This window comes from Electrophorus electricus, chromosome 16 (assembly GCF_041902795.1).
Source record: "Electrophorus electricus isolate QZ-2024a chromosome 16, ASM4190279v1, whole genome shotgun sequence".
NCBI classification, from domain to species: Eukaryota; Metazoa; Chordata; class Actinopteri; order Gymnotiformes; family Gymnotidae; genus Electrophorus; species Electrophorus electricus.
Genome location: NC_137512.1, coordinates 20,241,736 through 20,260,888, shown reverse-complemented (window position 1 = coordinate 20,260,888; position 19,153 = coordinate 20,241,736). Strand labels below are relative to the sequence as shown.

General features: G+C 37.3%; 2 protein-coding genes across 4 annotated transcripts; one reads left to right on the top strand and one right to left on the bottom strand.

The window, feature by feature from the left end:
- Window positions 1–386: 386 nt before the first annotated feature.
- Window positions 387–12,208, bottom strand: spdl1 (spindle apparatus coiled-coil protein 1). Its single transcript, XM_027003623.3, has 12 exons — window positions 12,114–12,208; window positions 11,533–11,697; window positions 10,174–10,350; window positions 9,227–9,421; window positions 8,302–8,451; window positions 5,814–5,912; window positions 5,610–5,720; window positions 5,388–5,528; window positions 5,196–5,296; window positions 4,224–4,411; window positions 3,462–3,741; window positions 387–2,181 (listed from the first exon to the last, which is right to left on the bottom strand). Exons 2-12 carry the CDS (start codon window positions 11,695–11,697, stop codon window positions 2,025–2,027), a joined length of 1,764 nt encoding a protein of 587 aa, XP_026859424.3. The 5' UTR covers window positions 12,114–12,208; the 3' UTR covers window positions 387–2,024.
- Window positions 12,209–15,528: 3,320 nt separating this feature from the next.
- LOC113573395 (heterogeneous nuclear ribonucleoprotein A0-like) lies at window positions 15,529–18,866 on the top strand. Of its 3 annotated transcripts, XM_081698593.1 has the most exons (3): window positions 15,529–16,676; window positions 17,493–17,619; window positions 17,946–18,866. In XM_081698593.1, exon 1 carries the CDS (start codon window positions 15,603–15,605, stop codon window positions 16,524–16,526), a length of 924 nt encoding a protein of 307 aa, XP_081554719.1. In that variant the 5' UTR covers window positions 15,529–15,602; the 3' UTR covers window positions 16,527–16,676; window positions 17,493–17,619; window positions 17,946–18,866. The 3 variants fall into 3 exon arrangements, with proteins under 3 accessions (XP_081554719.1, XP_035388098.1, XP_081554718.1); XM_035532205.2 differs by lacking the exon at window positions 17,493–17,619; XM_081698592.1 differs by lacking the exon at window positions 17,946–18,866 and having other exon boundaries at window positions 17,493–17,891.
- Window positions 18,867–19,153: the final 287 nt, after the last annotated feature.

The following is a 19,153-nucleotide window of genomic DNA, read 5'->3' as shown; positions in this document are numbered from 1 at the left end:
AGGTGCACAAACTAGTTGCAAAAAGAAAGCTTATACTTGATGGAACTAAGCTTTGTGCTTAAAGAACACTTTGTTCTTAAAGAACAATGATAATTTGTTTGTGAAAGACTGCAACAGTAAGGCAAGTGTACTGCATATAGTCTACAAATGAAAGCACTGCTGTTGGGTCACAACCCATACTATTTCATGTATGTTTGTGATGGGTAGTAGAGTGACAAATATACCATAATTTATTTATTTTTTACTCCTCAACAAAGGATCAAATAATATATGGCATTTCTTCTCTCCACTTGTGAATGTACATTTTCCTTTTTACAGTGCTATGAAAAAGTGGCCTTTTTGAATTCTTGGATTTGTGTACAAATTTTCACATATTTAATCAGGTTTTAGAGTGAATTGTAGTAGTAGTATATAGATAAGTGGCACAAAACGTTGCACAAGTTCTTTCATGTCTTTGGTGTACAAGGTATCAATTCTGCAGTCTTTGGGTGTGAAATAATGTTTGCCTCACCTCAGATAATGCAACCTAACCGAATAGTTAGTCAGGATCAGTGATTAGTAACTAGTGTCAGTTAGCCACCAGTCATGATTCGAGGCAGCCTGCCAACCAAAATCTAACTTTGGGCACATCTCACCTCAAAAAAAAAAGATTACTGAGGACCTCAGAAAAAAAGGTTGCGGACACCTATCAGTCTGGTAAAGATTACAAAGCCATTTCTAAGACTCTAGGACTCCACCAAACTATTCAGGCATATTGTCCAAAAGTTTGGAACAGTAGTCAGTTTTCCCAGGAGCTGATGCCCACCTAAAATCTCTCCAAGAGCAAGGACCAAAACAAAATCTGAAGAACAGCACCCTCGAATAAGGTCAGTGATCTTGCCATTTTTTCCCCCCTGATGGTTGAGTCATGAACATGAGCCATGGCAGGGTATCACAACAGAAAGCTTTGCTAACCAAGAATATAAATGCTCAAGTGCAACAAGACACACCTTATCCAGTTCTGAAACAATGTTTTAAGGACAAATAACAAATAAGCCCAAAGTTAAAATGACTGCCTGTCATGCTAACGCAATCACCTTTTTACCCAGGGGGCTTGGGTGCTTTATATTTTAAAAGTGTGTGTGTGTGTGTGTGTGTGTGTATATAACGCAATCACCTTTTTACCCAGGGGGCTTGGGTGCTTTATATTTTTATATTTTAAAAGTATGTGTGTGTGTGTGTGTGTGTGTGTGTGTGTGTGTATATATATACTTTCAAATCATTAAGATTTTTTGTAATATTGGAAGTAAATATTTTGAGTCAGTCAAGTCATTTGAAACTGGAGGCAATTTCAATTCTTAATAAATGTTTGCAACAGTTTCCCTGCTCAAATATACCTTGGTATAAACCAAGAAATGCCCATGTAGAACAATAACTTCACAGTGAAGTGTGGTGGGTATTTAATGTTGACTTTTTTCCCTGTTGAAGAGCTCATGGCTCTTGGACTGACAGGAATTCTTGGGTAAAGCTTTCAGGTCACACAATTTTCCCTGGCACAGTCAATATTATTTGGTACTGACAATGCCAGAAGGAAATCTTTGCTGTACTGGAATCCTGTACCCTCATGCTTGGTTTCTTCCTTGTGACGTACCAAAGGACAGGTAGAAGCTAGATGTTTTAATATATAATAATACCATAAAGGCGATTTGTAAATATTGCTTATGGAAGCACTCAGATGATCGGCATAAAACAGATACGTATATGCATTTATGCATGCACAAAATATACAAACATTACCTCACCTTTTTGAAACGGATCATTATTGAAAGAAGACACTAGAAACATGACAACTGTCAGTTACCATCAGTTAACCTCTTAGTGCATCTGACTGACTGACTGAAAAGAATTGATAGCCTATAGTTATAGAGCTTAGTTCTAATAAATTATGTAAATGAACAGTTAAAGTGTTTATTGTCCACCGATAACATTTAAGAAAGTAATTAAAAAACATAATACATTTGTTTCTTTACAATGAGAATTTTGAACTACTGTTGAGCACACTGTCTTTCCATTGTGTTCTCTGGATCAATGTGAACAGGTGCTTGAGTTTTCTTTTGTCTCTCAGCTCTCCAGTTCTCTCTCTCCTCATTTTGCTTAAGCACATGCTGCTCTGTCCTGCTACTGCTGCCTGACACCGAAGACCTGCAGTCAAAGCAAACCAGTGTGGTATTTACAATTTATCTAAACCATCACACACAGTAAATACACTGAACTTGGTACGTAAAAACATTAGAATACGAGGCCCAGAGAAGTTTCTCTGTATATTCGCAGGATGTATATTCAGACAGAAAGAGGACATTAGCTGATGTACATCAATATACTAGCCAATCAAGAAAGCATTTACTAGGTCCCAGACAGAGCTATACAGCTATCTTTTTATCCTTTGGTGTATAGGTAGCACTTTGAAAAGTCAGGTGACATTTTTCCTAAATTTATCAAATATTTACATATTTTGTCAAGGTTAGACAGTATTATTAAAACAGTTTCTCCACAACAAGGTTTCCAAACTGTGATTAGTATTATAATAGATTTTTATGCTATTGTTTCATCAAACATGGAAGAATAAATCTGTTTTCACCTGCCTCTAAGATTTTATATAAACATTATTTTTCAAATGTTTTAAAATGTAAAATTCAGGGTTTCCATGATCATGACTAAGTATACATTTTCTTTTAAAATATTTTTTTTTGTTATTTACATATTAAATCTAAGACATGCGTAACAAATAGCTATCTAGCAAAAAGCATCTTGGCTTGTCGGCTATGCTTCTAGCTAGATACACTAAATTTAACAATTAATATTCCTTTCGATGGTTTGCCAAGAACTGATATGCATTTGTGAACTATATAAAGTTTATACCGCTAGGGTGTTGCTAGCGCAATCAGTAAGTGAGATCTTCCAAATGAAAATGTTATATATTGTTATTCATAGCGTTGCAAATGTTAACTACATTTTATGATAAAAGTTAATAATTTTTTTGTTAGGCTTACAAAACTGTCTGCATGCTGATAATTACATTTTTAGATGCTACCATCAAGGAGAAAGTAGGAGGATTTAGAGCACAAAAAAAAAGATGCAGCTGCCATGCCAAAGTGCTTCACTAAAAGTAAAGATAATGTCTTACGTTTAACTTGCTTGGTCAAAATGAAGTTGTCTTGTTTAAAACCTGTTTAAATCTATTCCAGACCAACGGAAATGGACCAGGAATTGTAGAACAAAGTTCAAGCACCAGGTTTGGCCCACAGGGGAAGAAGGGCTAATATTCCATGAGAATATGATTTTTATTCAGTAACTTATTAGGTGACATTGTCACACCAAAGACTCATGATATAACTAAGTGGTGTGTTTAATAAGTATGATTAATGTAAAGTACTACTGGCATTATATTAGCAAGGATTTTGCAGACTGTGAGTGGTATTTACCTTGGGGGATCAGGTATTGAGACTGGGGTATCCTCACAAATGCGGACACATTTGCTGTCCCGAAGCAAACCATGGTTACAGTCAGGGGCTTGTGCTGACTGTACTGTGTCCACAACCAGATTCTTATTTGAACATGGGAGAGTTTCTGGATCAGTGCCTGGAGTCTTGGTTGGCTCACTTCCCAGAGCAGGAGCATCCACACTATGGTCTGGCCTTCCTTCAGGAAGGTTTACTGGAAATTTCTCTCGTTTGCGTTTCTGAGTTCGTGCCTTAGTCACCTCTGAAGACAGAATGCACTGTTATTAACTGAGTACTCTGATTCAGGTCGATGGTTTCATATTTACTTATACAAAAAGAGATAGAGCAATAGAAATGGCTAGTAAATAAATATACTAAATTGGCTTAACAAATACAGAATTCTGAGCAAGACCCTTAACCCTCAATTGCTCAAGTTGCGTTCAGTCATAATTGTAAGTCGCTTTGGATAAAAGCATCAGCTAAATGCCAAAAATGTCAATTTAAATGGAACAAATCTTAACTTTTACTATTCTAACTGTTGTTGGTTTAAGATTGAATATTTAATGTGTTGATGTTCAGAAGCTTTCTGAGCCCCTGAATTTTTTTTTTTTTAATCTCTGATAAGTCAGCTTCACAAGATGATTAGGGAAAACCAATTGCTTGGTCAAACTGCATTAACTACAAGACCCAATGACCACACTTATCTATTTAAAGGAAAATGCTTTGAAATGTGTGTCTATTTACCATGAGGCTCATATTTCATCCGTAGTTCTTCAAGTTTCACTTGGAGCGTGACATTATCACTCTGTCCTTGCTTTAGGGCATTCTCTGCTCCAAAAAGTTTCCTCTCCAACTCAAGCACTCTCTGACTCTCAGAAAGAGCTTTCATTCTTGCCATGGACAACTCATCTTTTAGCTTCTCTGCAGCTTTCCTATCAAAAATATACAAAACAAATAAAATCAGGATTACATTTGCGCAAAATGATTACAATGCAGACAAAGGGAAAAAAAAACGAACAGATGACTGGACTGTTAACACTGGTATTACTCTGCATAATCATATTCAGTACTTTAATTCTGGCTGAAGGACTGAACTGAACAAACTGAATAAAGGACTGAACAAACCAAATGTCCTAACCCATTTTATACAGTTTGAATAGGCAGTGACATGAAACCATGTCTGCTGCCATATGTAAGCCATGACAACCAAGGCCTTGTGGCTAGGATGATGCTCGTAATCTTCCAGTTCTCCCCATGACGTGGTACGCCAAACACAAATATTAGACACATTAATTAGAAACACCTTGTGTGCATACAGCTAGTCCATCTGCCAATCAAGCAGGGACTCTGACATAACTCCAACACTGCTTTGCCCAGTACACCCTCACCAACACAACATCCACTACTATGCAGTGGACTACAGTATACAACTGTACATCACAAAACACATGTATAAGACATGTAATAAAGTGTCTAGTGAGTCTAGCTACAAGATAGGCTTTTATATTCTCTCTTCATTAAGCTATGACAAGGTCACAAAACAGGGAATTTGGTTACTTTTACTTTTTTTTTTTAAATATCTAAATATTTACAACAAAGTTTTCTTCCCAGAGGTCAGACTAAAATTAGGAAATCAAAGATCTATGCTGCCTCTATGCATTTTATATAGGATGCAGAAATACTTCAAGCTGACTTAATCATGAGATTGTCACTTACTTGGAATTTGAGAGCTGCATTTTTAACAGATCTGTATAATATGTCTCATCTACAAAACCTGCCGTCTTGGATGGACCAGCTGAGGTCTGTTCCTTAGTTATCTGTTGGTAAAGGAGTTACAGTACCCATTTTACTCTCTAAAACGTCTACTCAACAACAAAAAAACAAAAATTACTGGAAATTGTTTTTTACCTCCAACTTCTCTAGCTTTTGTACTTTTCTGTTCAAGGATTCTATCTCGCTGTTTTTCTCTGACAGCATGAACTGCAATCGCTCAAGTTGGGCTGGGTCAGCTCTACTGCCATGGAGTTGCATAAGATTAGATATCTGTACCTGCAAGAAAAAAAAAATGACACTGAAATGATCAAATGTATTATTTTAGAAAGATTTGTGCATAAAATGCAGTGTTTTTACCTTCATGCGAATCATCTGTTGTTTGGTGAACGCATGCTGCTTTTGAAGAGATTGGTACTGCACTTTCATGCTGATCAACTGCCTTTCCATTTCCGCACGCTTGTCCTCTACCTGTAACAAGTGCAGATTATTCAAATGTTTTATAACATTAGAACATTAATTTCATGTGTACGGATAAAACATTCGTAATATTGAAGATTATACCTCAGCAAATAGAGAGTTGCCTTTGCTGTTTGGATCCTGTGCCTGCTGCAATGCCTGGTCCAATTGGATCTGAAGGTCCTGGTTAGACTCCCTAGATTTCTAGGATGAGATATCAGATCGGTGTGTGTGTGTGTGTGTGTGTGTGTGTAATGGATTCTAATAGATTGCATATTTAAATGTACTCAGCCTTTTTCTTTAGCCCAGCCCCTTTTAAAAACCCTAGAAAAATAATTATTGCACATTATAATGAAACTCAACCTCTAATTAAACTTGCACAACATACTTAGCTCCCACCTTATTACAGCAACAGCAAATTTGCATGGTCCTCAAAAGGCAGACACCAAGCTAAACTATACACGTCTCCAGTCATAGTAGGCCACAGCATGTGCGGCTGAACCAAGAGTTTGTGATGATTTAGCACTCATTGTTAAAGCCTTCCCTCAAAAACCTGCTTTGATACTCCTTTGACCTCTCCAGTTAACATTATTTTGTCAACACATTATCCATTTAAGATCTTGGCTAAATTGCTGTACACATTAAAAGCACACTATATTTTAGTCTGGCTTACAATGTGTGCACAATTATTAGGACAGAGTATTTTGACCATATTTTTATGCATATTTTCCAACTGCAAGCTGTATACACTTGATGCTTATTGGATTTAAGCAATCAGGTGATGTGGATTTGTGTAATGAGGGAGGGTGTGGCCTAAGGAGATCAACACCCTATATCAAGGTGTACATAATTATTAGGTAACTTCTTGTCCTCAGGCAAATTGGGCCAAAAAAAGGAGATTTAATTAACTCTGAAAAGTCAAAAAGTGTAAAATCTTTCAGAGGGATGCAGCACTCTTAAAATTGCTAAGATATTGGGGCATGATTGCAAATAGCCAACAGGGTTACCAGAAACATCTAGGTTTCTTGTAACACTGAGACACAAAAATAAACTGCCAAAGATTTGAGAAGAATTGAACGTGAAGCGACCAGGAACCCTACAGTGCTGTCATGTTCCAAAACTGCAACCTACCTGGAGTGCCCAGAGTGTTCAGTACTCGGCCAAGGTAAGTGGGGCTAAAACCCAACCACCACTGAACAAGACACACAAGGTGAAATGTCAAGAAATATCTGAAGAAAGATTTTTCTTCAAAAGGTTTTATGGACCAAGGAGATAAGAGTGACTCTTGACAGACCAGATGGACTGGATCAGTAATGGGCACAGAGCTCCAGTTCGACTCAGATGCCAGCAAGGTGAAGGTTGGGTACTGCTATGGGCTGGTATTATTAAAGATGAGTTAGTTGGACCTTTTTGGGTTGAAGATAGACTCAACCAACTACCAAACCTATTGCCAGTTTTTAGAAGACACTTTCTTCAAGCAGTGGTACAGGGAAAAAGTCTGCATCCTTCAAGAAGACCATGACTTTTATGCAGGAAAATGCTCCATTGCATGCTTCGAAGTACTCCACCACATGGCTAGCCAATGAAAGTCTTAAAGATGAAAGAATAAATGACATGATCCCCTTCCTTACCTGACCTAAACCCTATTGAAAACTTGTGGGCCCTTCTTAAACTGGAGAGTTATGCTGAAGGAAAACAGTACAGCTCTCTGAATAGTGTCTGGGAGCCTGTGGTTGCTGCTGCAAAAAAAGTTGATTGTCAACAGATTAAGAAATTGACAAACTCCATGAATTGAAGGCTTATGACTGTTATTGGAAAAAAAAAAAAGGATGGCTTTTTTTTATTATTATTTTTTAAATGTCAAATGTTTAAATCAAGTTGTTTATTATTCTCACTTTAACAGAGAAAAAACAAGTGAGATAGGAAAACTTCCATTTTTCATTTAGTTGCATAATAATTCTGCATACTAATAGTTGCCCAATAATTATGCACACATCGATATTCTCCTAGGAAAGCCAAAACATCACTTTTCCCTTCTTAAATATTCAGGTTTGAAGGTTAACATTTGATTTGACTGAACACTGTAGTTGTCTAATAATAAAATGACTTCTCAAATACAACTTGCCTAATAATTGTGCACACAGTGTATGGATGCATCACACTATCGAATCAGCAATCACTAGTTTGGTTAAGAATCTACTGCTTGCCTTGGATTGTGCACAGGTTACTTTTTGTGTACTGTTGGACATGAGTGCAGCATTTCCAACCATTGACCCTCATTTTGATAAACAGGCTTAAACATAGGCTGGATAGATAAGTCCTTGCCTGGTATAATATAATGACATCATTGCCAACTTGTTAGCATAAATGGGAATTTTTCAGAATCTCTTATGTTGGCCAAGAATATTGATTTAGATCCCTTGTTGTTCCCACTTTACAGCCACTTCACCATGTTTCAGATAAAATGTCGACAGTCTGGAGGTTCCAAAGGACTGAATGGGAAAACACAGATCTATGGACAGTCCCTTTTAAATTTTCACTCTGTGCTATAGAACATTTAGCCATTGGGTTATTTAACCAAAATTATCCTTACCTCCAAAGCATTGTAAAGGGAAACCACCTCTCTTTCCTTTTCCTGTTTAGCATCCACAAGTGTCTCAACGTGCCTCTGGAGGATGGCATTAGCTAGCTGTAGCTGTTGTTCTTTGTATTGTGACTCCTGAAGCTCCTGCTTGAAGGCAGCCTGAAATAAAAGACATTTAAACACTCCAAAAGCAATGTTTGTGCTTTTAACCCTCTCCATGTATGTGTCCTGCATACTGATATTATGCCATTATAAGCACAGTAAAACCATTAAAGATGCATATTAATGGTGCACAAGCAATAACTAGGCTAACGAAGATATTACTTCAGGAAAAATACATTGTTGATTTTTGTTTAGGTATGTTTTCATACATTTTTTGAACGTACAAACATTTTAACTTTCTTCATATACAATTCAAGTGTCTGTCTTTATGCCCAAGTTGACATTTAGTTTACTTATGTGCAGTTGCTGTCTGGCTGATAAAAACAGTTCTTCAGTTTGGGAGACAGTAGGCCTGCTACTTAGCTAGCTAGCCAGCAAGCTCAATTTTGTTTGCTGGCTATGGCTGGTAAAATGGTGGTCATGTTTAAAACCACACGTCTTCAATGCCAGATAAAGGCTGAGACAGGAAAACTTTGTTAGCTAATGTAAACTAATGCAAGATTTCCAAGACAACAAACCTTGTGACATCACATTCTACTCATAGGTCAAGATGGCGATACAGTAAAAAAATCTAGATTGCTTATTTTCTTAAATCCAGTTTCACTGACATTGTTAAACTTAAGGATTTTTAAGAGTGGAAATCCATCTTGTAAATTAGGCTAGCTACATATGTTTCATGTGTGTGCAAATAATACAAATTTAGTTATTCAGAGAGAATACTTTGATTAAAAACAATACTTGCCCCCAGGATAATAAAAAAAACTGAATTTACCAAAGAAGATTCCAGATCCATATTTTGTACTTGGAGGTCAAGGATCTCTGAAGACATTTTCTCATGGGAATGTTCCTTCATTTTGCGGAGTTCCTCAGTTGTGCTGCTTAAAGACTGCGATTGAACATCCAGTTTGTGTCTCATCTGTTTTTCAAGTAGCTGAGCTTCTTCCAGTTCAGCTATCATTTTCTCCACCTGCAGAAACATGATTTAGGTGAAATCACCTTAAAGAGATGTTTAAACACCACCCACGAATTATATTGGAACAACCAAAATGTAAGATACAAAGCATATCTTGTCTAGCATCTTTGTAAAAGTACTTATTTGATGCAAAAGAAAATCAACAAATTTTCTCAATTTCAATTTCAGGAAAGTTAAAGAAGTTGGGAGAAACGCATCAGTATGTTTTGATCTGAGTGTGACGAATCAACAGCATTGATTTTACAATTTACAATTATACATTTTAATTGTATTAGAATTAATTCAAATATATCTGTTCTGTTGTTTTGCCAGTGTGTTACTATCAAGTAAATGCTCATATTTTGAACAAAACATTATCTAAATTTTTCAGACTGTCCAATGTAACAATCCACTAAATCCATTTTTACGGTATTGTTTTTATTGTCCATATTCCACTATTGTGTGAATAATTCCCCACAGGAACATAAGTATTTTTTAAATTCTAAATTGTTCCAACAACAACAACAAAAAAACAAATCAAGACCAAGATAAATAAGATAAACAGTACCATGGCAAAAATTGAGATTTCATGATTATAAAGACTCAATCAAATCACAATGCTGTGAGATCAGAGATTTTTTTTAACCTCTAATCATAAATCTCAAAAACTTTGTAAGAAATTTGCACAAATCTTACCATCACAAGTTGTGGCAAGCCTTAAAAAATGAATGGATATAGATCAATAATTCATCAGGTTATGGTCTGACCTTGTTCTTGAAGTCACTTAGTTCTACTGCGTGGTTCCTCTCCAACATTTGTTGCTGCTGTTCTAAAAGATATTTTTGCTGATTTTTAACCATATCAAATTCTGAATGAACACTGTCCAGCATACGGCCCTTCAGCTCCACCTCTCTTTGCAGTGAGTATTTCTCTTGCTCCAAGCCCTGTGAACATTATGTATTACATATTTTAATTTGATTTCAACAAAATGTTTTACAGTTAGATTTTTTAATTGTTATTCGCACTTCTTTTTAAATAAAACCTGGATGTCATCAAACATCGAAAGGCTACTGATGTCTTAAAAAGTATGGTTATTATAAAGTGTCACCATGTTGCTATCAAAAAGGGACTCGATTTGACTCAACTTTCACTAGTGTGAAAGTGATGGCTATGTACAGTCACATATCAAATCAATGTTATCTGTAAACTGTGTTGGCCATTGATTAGCATTTTCAGATTTAATATGACAAATCTATTCATCCAACTTATCTGAAGGAACACACCAAGCATGTTTCACTCTGGTCATACAACCCCAGTCTTTGGTATCTCATGGGGTCTCGAAACATAACCAGTTATTATTAATGTATAGATTAGAGCATGAAAAAAATATGACAAAAGCAGCAGACCACAAAGAGGTGACTGAGGCAGTCACATTCTCTCTAGCTATGGATATGTTGCTGTTTAAAGCTGTGTATGTGGGATTTAGGACACTGATGCACTCTAGATGCATGGTATGATGAAACTGAAAATATTTTCCTAATACTGAATGATGACAGAGGACTGCACAAATATAGCATGGCAAAGGTTCTGTTTACACTTTACTTTGCATTTTTAGTGTACTTTTTCCTAGAATACTTGAAAAATCTGTTATTTAATGATTGTGTTGTTATTGACTACAGATTACATCTTTGTTTAATATTTAAAATAAAGTTTAACTCAGGATTTAATTATCATTTTGAAAACAGTGTTTGGGGGGGGGGGGTAGATCGCCTACTCCTACTTAGAAGTTACAGAAGAAATTACAAAAATGTTGAGAGAAGAGGTGTTTTAAGTTGAGAAAGTGAAGAGCTTTCCATAGTTTTAGGGCCATGACATTGGAAGATGTGCCCCCTACAGAGACAAATCTGAACTTAGGGATGGAGAGAAGGCCTGCCTTAGAAGATCAGAAGTGTACAGGCAGGGGAAATGAAATTCCCAAAATATAGTCTCCCGTGTTTTGTGTTTGAAAACACAAAACATCCATAAAAGGTAATATAACCATAGTGATTATTAGGTCATGCATGTACAGTTCATGATAAATGTGTGAGTTTGCTTCGTAAATGATTTTTTTCTGGTTAAAATCTTACCTCAATTAGAGCAGTCATCTCAATTCGCTGCTCCTCCAATTTACTCTGCAGCTCCATTTTGTCATCCAAGAGCTGAAGTCCATATTGTGCAGCCTTCTGAAGAGCTTCATCTGTATCCTCCACCTTTTTTCGTAACCTTTCAATCTCTGCCTCTGGAACTGCCATCTTTTGCATAAGGTGTTTTATTGTGATGAATACATTTGTAGCACCTCACCGTTTGGATAGTAACAAAACCGTCATATAAATAAATACCATCATATACCAGCTCCTTGCTAGTAATGCTATGATTATATTATGGTACCGCCACCACCAACACCATACACTACATAACATTATGTCTATGCTTAACACGGCCTAACACAGACTAAGAAAACAGTCACGGAGCTAGAGAGCTAGCGGTAATATTTACAAATTCTGTAGTGTTTTCAACTCAAGTTTTCATGTTAACAGAACTGCAGGTAGACAACTATTCGATCTTAATTTTTTTAACAGCACAAACAAAAAAAGTGAACTGCACTGTTTGGTCAGTTTCAGTACACGACCTCTAACGAGGTAATAATAATAATAATAATATCCCATACCTTTTTCGGCGTCCTTGATCTCTATGCTTCCAACTCAATAAGTTTGAATTCCTGTTCTTTGAGTTACGCGCGTCTCGGACCGGACGGATGCATTTGCTAGCTACCGCCCCCTATTGCGCCGGAGTTGAAAACGAACCCAGTGCGAACTGAGTGGAAACTGCACTTCACCCACTGCAATCAATCTCGGCGATGCTGATACACACATACCCAAATTCCGATGCCGCTATTGGGGATGTTCCCCTCACAGTATTTTTGATAAACAGTATGCAATTTTCAGGCCTTACAGACCTCATCAGATGAGATATAAACAGCCACCAAACATAGGCCTACATTATTACACGACTCTTAATCAGGGTTTAACCATGGGCCAGAAAAAAAGATCTCATTCCAATGTATAGTCACTATATAGAGGAATGACAATACATTTTATCTTTTAATGCATGGTATTTTTCTCACATGATGAATAGTTCACCTTCTCTCATGCCCCCTTATTTAGTCTTCAAGCTCTCTCACCCATAGTTTTATGTTTGCATTAAATCACAGAGGATTTAAGGAGCTGTGCTATAAACTACTTTGGAAAGAATTTTCAAAGTATCAAACAATAAATCAAACCTACTGGCAGTAAATACATGCGCATGTTTTTATGCAGGTATTAGAAAGTTATTATATAGTTCATCTGGGTATCGATGGGGTATGAATATCAAAGTTGATGCTAAAATTGTGTTAAAACAGATTAATTTTTCAGAGTAACCTTAAATGAGAACTAAAAGCCATCCGTTGTTTTTACAGAAGATGAAGAAAAAGCAAAAAAGGTACACAAAAACCCAAAAAAGAGCCCGCTTATTAGTTTTACTTTTCACCTCATTAAAATACTTTCAAGACTTAAAGATAGCCTTGATAAAATTGAGTTTGTTATAAATACAGTATAAACCCTATTAAAAATACAACCTGTGATTATTTAAATATGAACACAAAAGATAGCTAATGTGTTCATCTCCGTTATATAGCTACTGTGCTAACTGATTGAGATCTCTGATAATTCATATATTTGCAAATATACTCTACACCAAACTAGGCATTTTATATTTACATTTGAAGCAAATACTTTTATTAAAATAATGAATCAATGTATATATTTGTACTTTTTTTTTGCAAAAAAAACATTAAATTAATCTAGGGTTCACTTAATTTCCATTACTGCCACATCACAGACTCCACCAGATAACAGTGTAAATATTTAAATAAATAAAAACACCTGGAGCCAGTATTTCAAAACTCTTAATCTGGATTAAATTTAAATTACAGTCTCTTCAGCACCCCCTTCAAATGTCCAGTTGTTCCTCTTGCTGTGTGAGCTTAGTTGAATGCCACCTCTGCAGAGGTGCCAGTTGCTGGAGAAGGTCTAAATAACCATGGTAACAGGGTGAACATCATCACCAAGTATAATGCCATCTGGGTGCTCTTGCTGGAATTTATTGAAAATATTGCTCTCTTGGCATACTGGGGCATCATGAACTGATCCAGACCATCGCCAGCACAGTTTATAATGATTAGATCAGCATCTCCCACAAGTTGTAGGTTTATGCTATTCATTTTCTGTTCACAGATTATCATTCTCTCTCATGAGGGGCCTCAGTGCAGTCCAACACAGCAATGTTGAGCATTTTATACATTGAAAAAAGTCATGTTTTATGTTGTTGAGGTTCTCTGGATTTTCAGAAAAAAACCTTACTGGTTCAGAAGGTTTATCAACAGAGATGAGACTCTGTGAATGATTTAAAATATGTGGATTTTGTCACACATGCACCACCCCCAATAATTTGTCAAAATGTCCCATTAGATAGAATTGTAAAGCAATTAGTACCCATTGGCCTACAGTCAAGACATGGCTTTTCAGAGTGATGTTGTAAATGTGGTCTGTGTAAAATTATTCATGAAAAGGGGACCAATGTCACACTAACATAAACAAATTTATTTCTAGAAGGTGTATGTTTTCATTACTTCACCTTGCTATTCCATGCCATAAGAATGCACTTACTTCAAAAAGGAAGCATGATGTTAGGATTTCAATCTGTGACTGTGTTAATGCCACTGGCACTGGACTGTTAAGAGAGTTAATAGTGAAGAGAATTTACATTTTCGGTGGACCCAAATCCCAATCTGGAATTTGGCCTGGAATTTGCATTGCCTCAGAGTGGACCAAATACTCAGAAGAACAGTGAACCTCTTAACTGACCCTAGACACCTAGTGGATAACATTTATGCCTGTGGAGGCTGAACCTGAAGAGGCCATTAGTGTAGAGCCAACAGATTCAAGAACTCTACAATATGCTGAACCAACATCATCCCAACCCAGGAAAAAGCTCCTGGGCATGGAAACAGTAAGGGCAGGAAAATATATACAGCTATCTGAAATGCAAGTCTAACTAACCTTGCTCCAGTAGGTGGGGATGAAAATAAGGATACGTGTTCTTGTATTATTGTTTTATACATTCAACATCAGGAATGCCTATTTATGTTGCAGACATCGTTAACTAAACAGTTTCAATAGAAAACTTGTTTATATTCTCTTTCTGCAACTACATATTGAATACATTGGTTTTTACGGCAGAAACAGTGACAGCGGTATGCAGTTTTATATTTCAAAAAATAATTTCGTTTTGATAAATATACCTTCACAATAGCATACATTCATCATGGTTTACAATGTTCATTACTTCAAGTTGACTTTTATGTTATTTCTGCAAAAAAAAAAAATGTTCAAACCTTGCTATGTGGTAACAACATAAGCCTCTTTTTGGTATTAAATAGATCTAGATTTTAACTATTTGTTTAAAAAAAATGTGGGATTTAATCCTAACTCAAAAATACAAATACAAATAATCAGAACTGTTCAATTGTTTGGAAAACGTTATTTACTTGTTCTGATACTGCCGAATTTTTGAAAAAAAAAAAAAAAAAAAAAAACGGCCCTTGGTGAAAGTTTATAGAAACTGTTCCCACAAATTTAAATACAGGAAATATGTTATTTTTTTCCAAAGAGCATCTCAAAGTACAAACTGCAAAAAGCAGTTTGCAAAAACTGCTGTGTGCTTATTAAATCCATTCTTTTCTAAGGAGTAAATAATTAATTCCATAGCACAAGCCTTAAGGCTGCGTGGCTTAAAAGTTTAAAATGTGGTTTCTGAATGGGCAAGCAAATGAGAAAACCCGCGATGCAAGTTTGTTGGAACTTAATTAAAAAAATTCTCTTATATGTTTATGTAAAACAGTGACGAAACCTCCAGTCCTCAAGATACAATGAAAATTGTAGTTTTTTGTAAACCACGCCCTTTGACATACCACGAAACCATACAAAAGACTTTTCCACTGGAGGGGCGTGTTTTTCTGAACGAGCATACGTTACTGACGTAATTACGCGACATTTTAAAGGACGCCACGGCTCAGTTCTTCATCCGAAAAAGTCGACTACGTTGTACGCTTACGACAATGGACCAGCTCTGCAAACTTTTCGTCGGCGGCTTGAACGTTCAGACCACCAACGAAGGACTACGTGCTCATTTTGAACAGTACGGTCAGCTAACCGACTGCGTCGTGGTTCAAAATGACCAGCTTCAGCGGTCCCGCTGCTTCGGCTTTGTCACATATTCGAGCGTCGAGGAGGCAGATGCAGCAATGGCCGCTAGGCCACATGTTGTGGATGGAAAAAACGTGGAGCTGAAAAGAGCGGTGGCTCGTGAAGACGCGGGCAAGCCCGAAGCTCTTGCCAAAGTGAAGAAGATATTCGTGGGAGGCCTCAAGGAAGACATCGAAGAAAACGACCTGAAAGAGTATTTTTCTAAGTTTGGTGCAATCGAGAAAGCTGAAGTCATCACCGATAAAGATACCGGCAAGAAGCGCGGCTTCGGCTTTGTTCACTTTGAGGACAACGACGCCGCGGATAAGGCGGTCGTGCTCAAGTTTCATACGATAAATGGACACAAAGTCGAGGTGAAGAAAGCGCTCACACGACAAGAGATCCAAGCTGCCGGTGGACCCCGGGGAGGCAGAGGAAGAGGGGGTAGAGGAATGGGCAGAAATCAAAATGGCTTCGGCGGTGGAAGAGGCGGTTACAATAGCTATGGGGGAGGCTACGGGGGAGGATATGGCGGCAGCGAAGGTGGCTACGGCGGCGGCTATGGTGGTGGCTACGGCGGCGGCTATGGTGGTGGCTATGGAGGAGGATACGGAGATCAGATGGGGGGATACGGTGGTGGTAATGGCTACAGTGACTTTGGCAGTGGATACGGTCAACAGTCGTCTGGTTACGGTCCCATGAAGGGCGGAAACACGTATGCTGGTCGGAGCGGTGCTCCTTATCCCCGCGGTGGAGCAGCTGGATATGGTAGGGGTGGCTATGGGGGCGCATATTAAACCACGAGTAGGAGAGACTCGGGAGACTGTCCGTATATTTCGTCGAAGTCACATTGGGCAGAATCCATCATTCATCCGGTCTCTGCTAAACACCTTTCAGAAATGGCGGACACTGTGAATCTTTACCTTAAAGACCTCAATTCCTAACAGGTAGGAAGATTCCTTCCAAGAAACCTGACTTGTTCGACCACCTTTTGTTGTAGGACAGCATCGATTTCATTTATGTTCCAAGTTAAAGGTGTATATATATATATATATCTCTTTTGGCTTGACTTTTCCCCCTTTTTGTTTTTAGATTCGGATATTTCGTGCAAGTCTTGTTAATGTGTTTGCAGTCCATTGGGTTTTAGACTTGGTCAACAAAAGCGAATTGTCTCAGCTAAAGGCTAATTGGTTTTCTGCCAGAACTGCTGGGTGGTGAGATTAAAGTATATTTGGTGCTGTTCACATCACTTTGCGCTCAATCGTTCGTCTCTGTAAAACCCATTTATATTCTTTCCGGTGTGGCAGAATAGATTATAATATCTACGTTTAATTGATGCCTTTTTACTTTGTGAAATAACGCGGGGAAGTCTTTCATTTTACACTCTACTCCTGTAGTTCAGTTATCCGCTGTATACAAATTTACTTCCAGCATTGTCATTGTATTGTATTCCCTGTTTGCAGAACATACACATTGTTAAACACTGATATGCAAATGTATGTTACTTTTTAAATAAAAAATCTACGACAGCTTAAATTTAGTCTTTGGAGACGTTTTGGCTGAAGTGACCGGCCATTTGAGGCCAATCTAACTTCGTTCTGTGCGCTAAATTTCGTCCCTTTTAGTTCTTGAATAGGTTTAAAATATTTATGCCAACGCGGGGGGGACTAATGTCTTTTGGTATGTAAAGAATTAACGAGATACACCGATTATGTATTCAATGAACAACTAAGGGTTTATTTACTTTTGATTCCTATATTTAGGTGTTTCAGTTATTCCAGTACTTCAAAATAGCCGTAGAAGTTTGTTTATACAGGGAACCTGTTCAGTACCTGGGTTCGATTGTGATATGACTGAAATATCTCATTAGGATATCATCCTGCAATCTAGGTATGTAAATCAACCTGTCTTCACTACGTGTTGGTCAAGTATTACTTTGTTCTATAGTTGTGTAATTTGATTGCTCAATAGCAATAACTAGTCATGGTGGATCAAATCAAATGGTGCGTATTCAAATTCAGGGCCTTTTTAGCACTTGGGCTCATAATAGGAATTTTGGCATGAATTGCTTAAGGGTTTGTCTTTGTTTGTTTGTTTGTTTGTTTGTTTGTTTTTTGTACAGCATTTTGAAGCTTTTAATTTGAACCTGTCTGAATCTGTATTTTTCTTGTGTGTGTGGTTTACCCTTTCTCATTTTCCCCCTGTCTTCCTCCTAGGCAGTCACTGATGTCGCACATCAATTGTGACCGTGGACTTCAACACCCAAGGATTCAGATCTGCACTGTAATTCTGTTGATACTGAAATATGAAGGACTTCAGGGCAGTGTGCCTGTGCTTTTTATGTATTTTTATTTTTTTAACTGCAAATCTTGCACAGGTACCTGAAGTAAATTACACTTATTACAAATTTTCTCACGTTTAACAGACTTTTAATAGTACTGCTTTTAAGGAAAAAAATGTCTTAAAGATGAACTTTTTAGATTTCAATTTGCAAATGTACTTTTTTATATCAAAATAAAAATCTGAATGTTTTGTGCTAAATGAAGTCATATATCAGTAAGGCAAGTTCTCAAGTAAGCATTCACCATTTCTCATTGTAACCATGCAACTTTTTATTTTGGAAACTGCAATTTTTCTTGAAGGTTATGCTGGTGCATTGCCTGAAGGCATGTTCAAAACTGGGAAGTAATGCAAAGGGGTAACACATTTTGTCCAATGCACATATTAAGTTTGCCTGGGGGCTTAAGAGCTGCATGTTTGGTGGTTTGAAACCAGTAGTAATGGGCCTTTGGTCATTACATTCTGAAAGCAAATACTTCACTCAAATCAGCAAGTAATGTCTTAAGCTAAGCAGTTTTGGACCTCACAATGGTTCTCAAATTGGGCACAGGCCATGCATTTACCAGCTGCTGCATTAGTAACACATAGGTAGGTATACAGAAAGTCTATAGCCCATATGTTGCCATGCATAATTTGTATACAATACTGTAGCTTTTCATCAGTAGTTGGTATTTAACCATAGGACTTGAGTATAATGTTGGCTGCAAAATTAGGTGCAATTGCTATGCTATAAAATGCATCTACAAGGCTGGTGTACTTGCTGTGGCTGTTGCTAATAAAGTATTTTATGGAAGCTTGGTTGTGTATCCTGAAATGATGGGCTGTTGGTCATTGATTTCAGCCTTGTGAATGAGAATTTGTGGCAAGATATTTTTAAACCATACAGTTTCACAGTCACCTTAGTATAAATATCCTCTGTGGTAGCGTATTGTACTGAACACCCATTTATGGGTGGTGGTGGGGTTTGTTTTGTTTTTTTCCTCCATTTCTGTGGAATCAACCATTGATCAGTTAGGCACGGTCTTCTCTTAAATGGTTTAAGTGCTCCCAAGATGAGATGTGTTGGGCTCAATTTGGACACCCT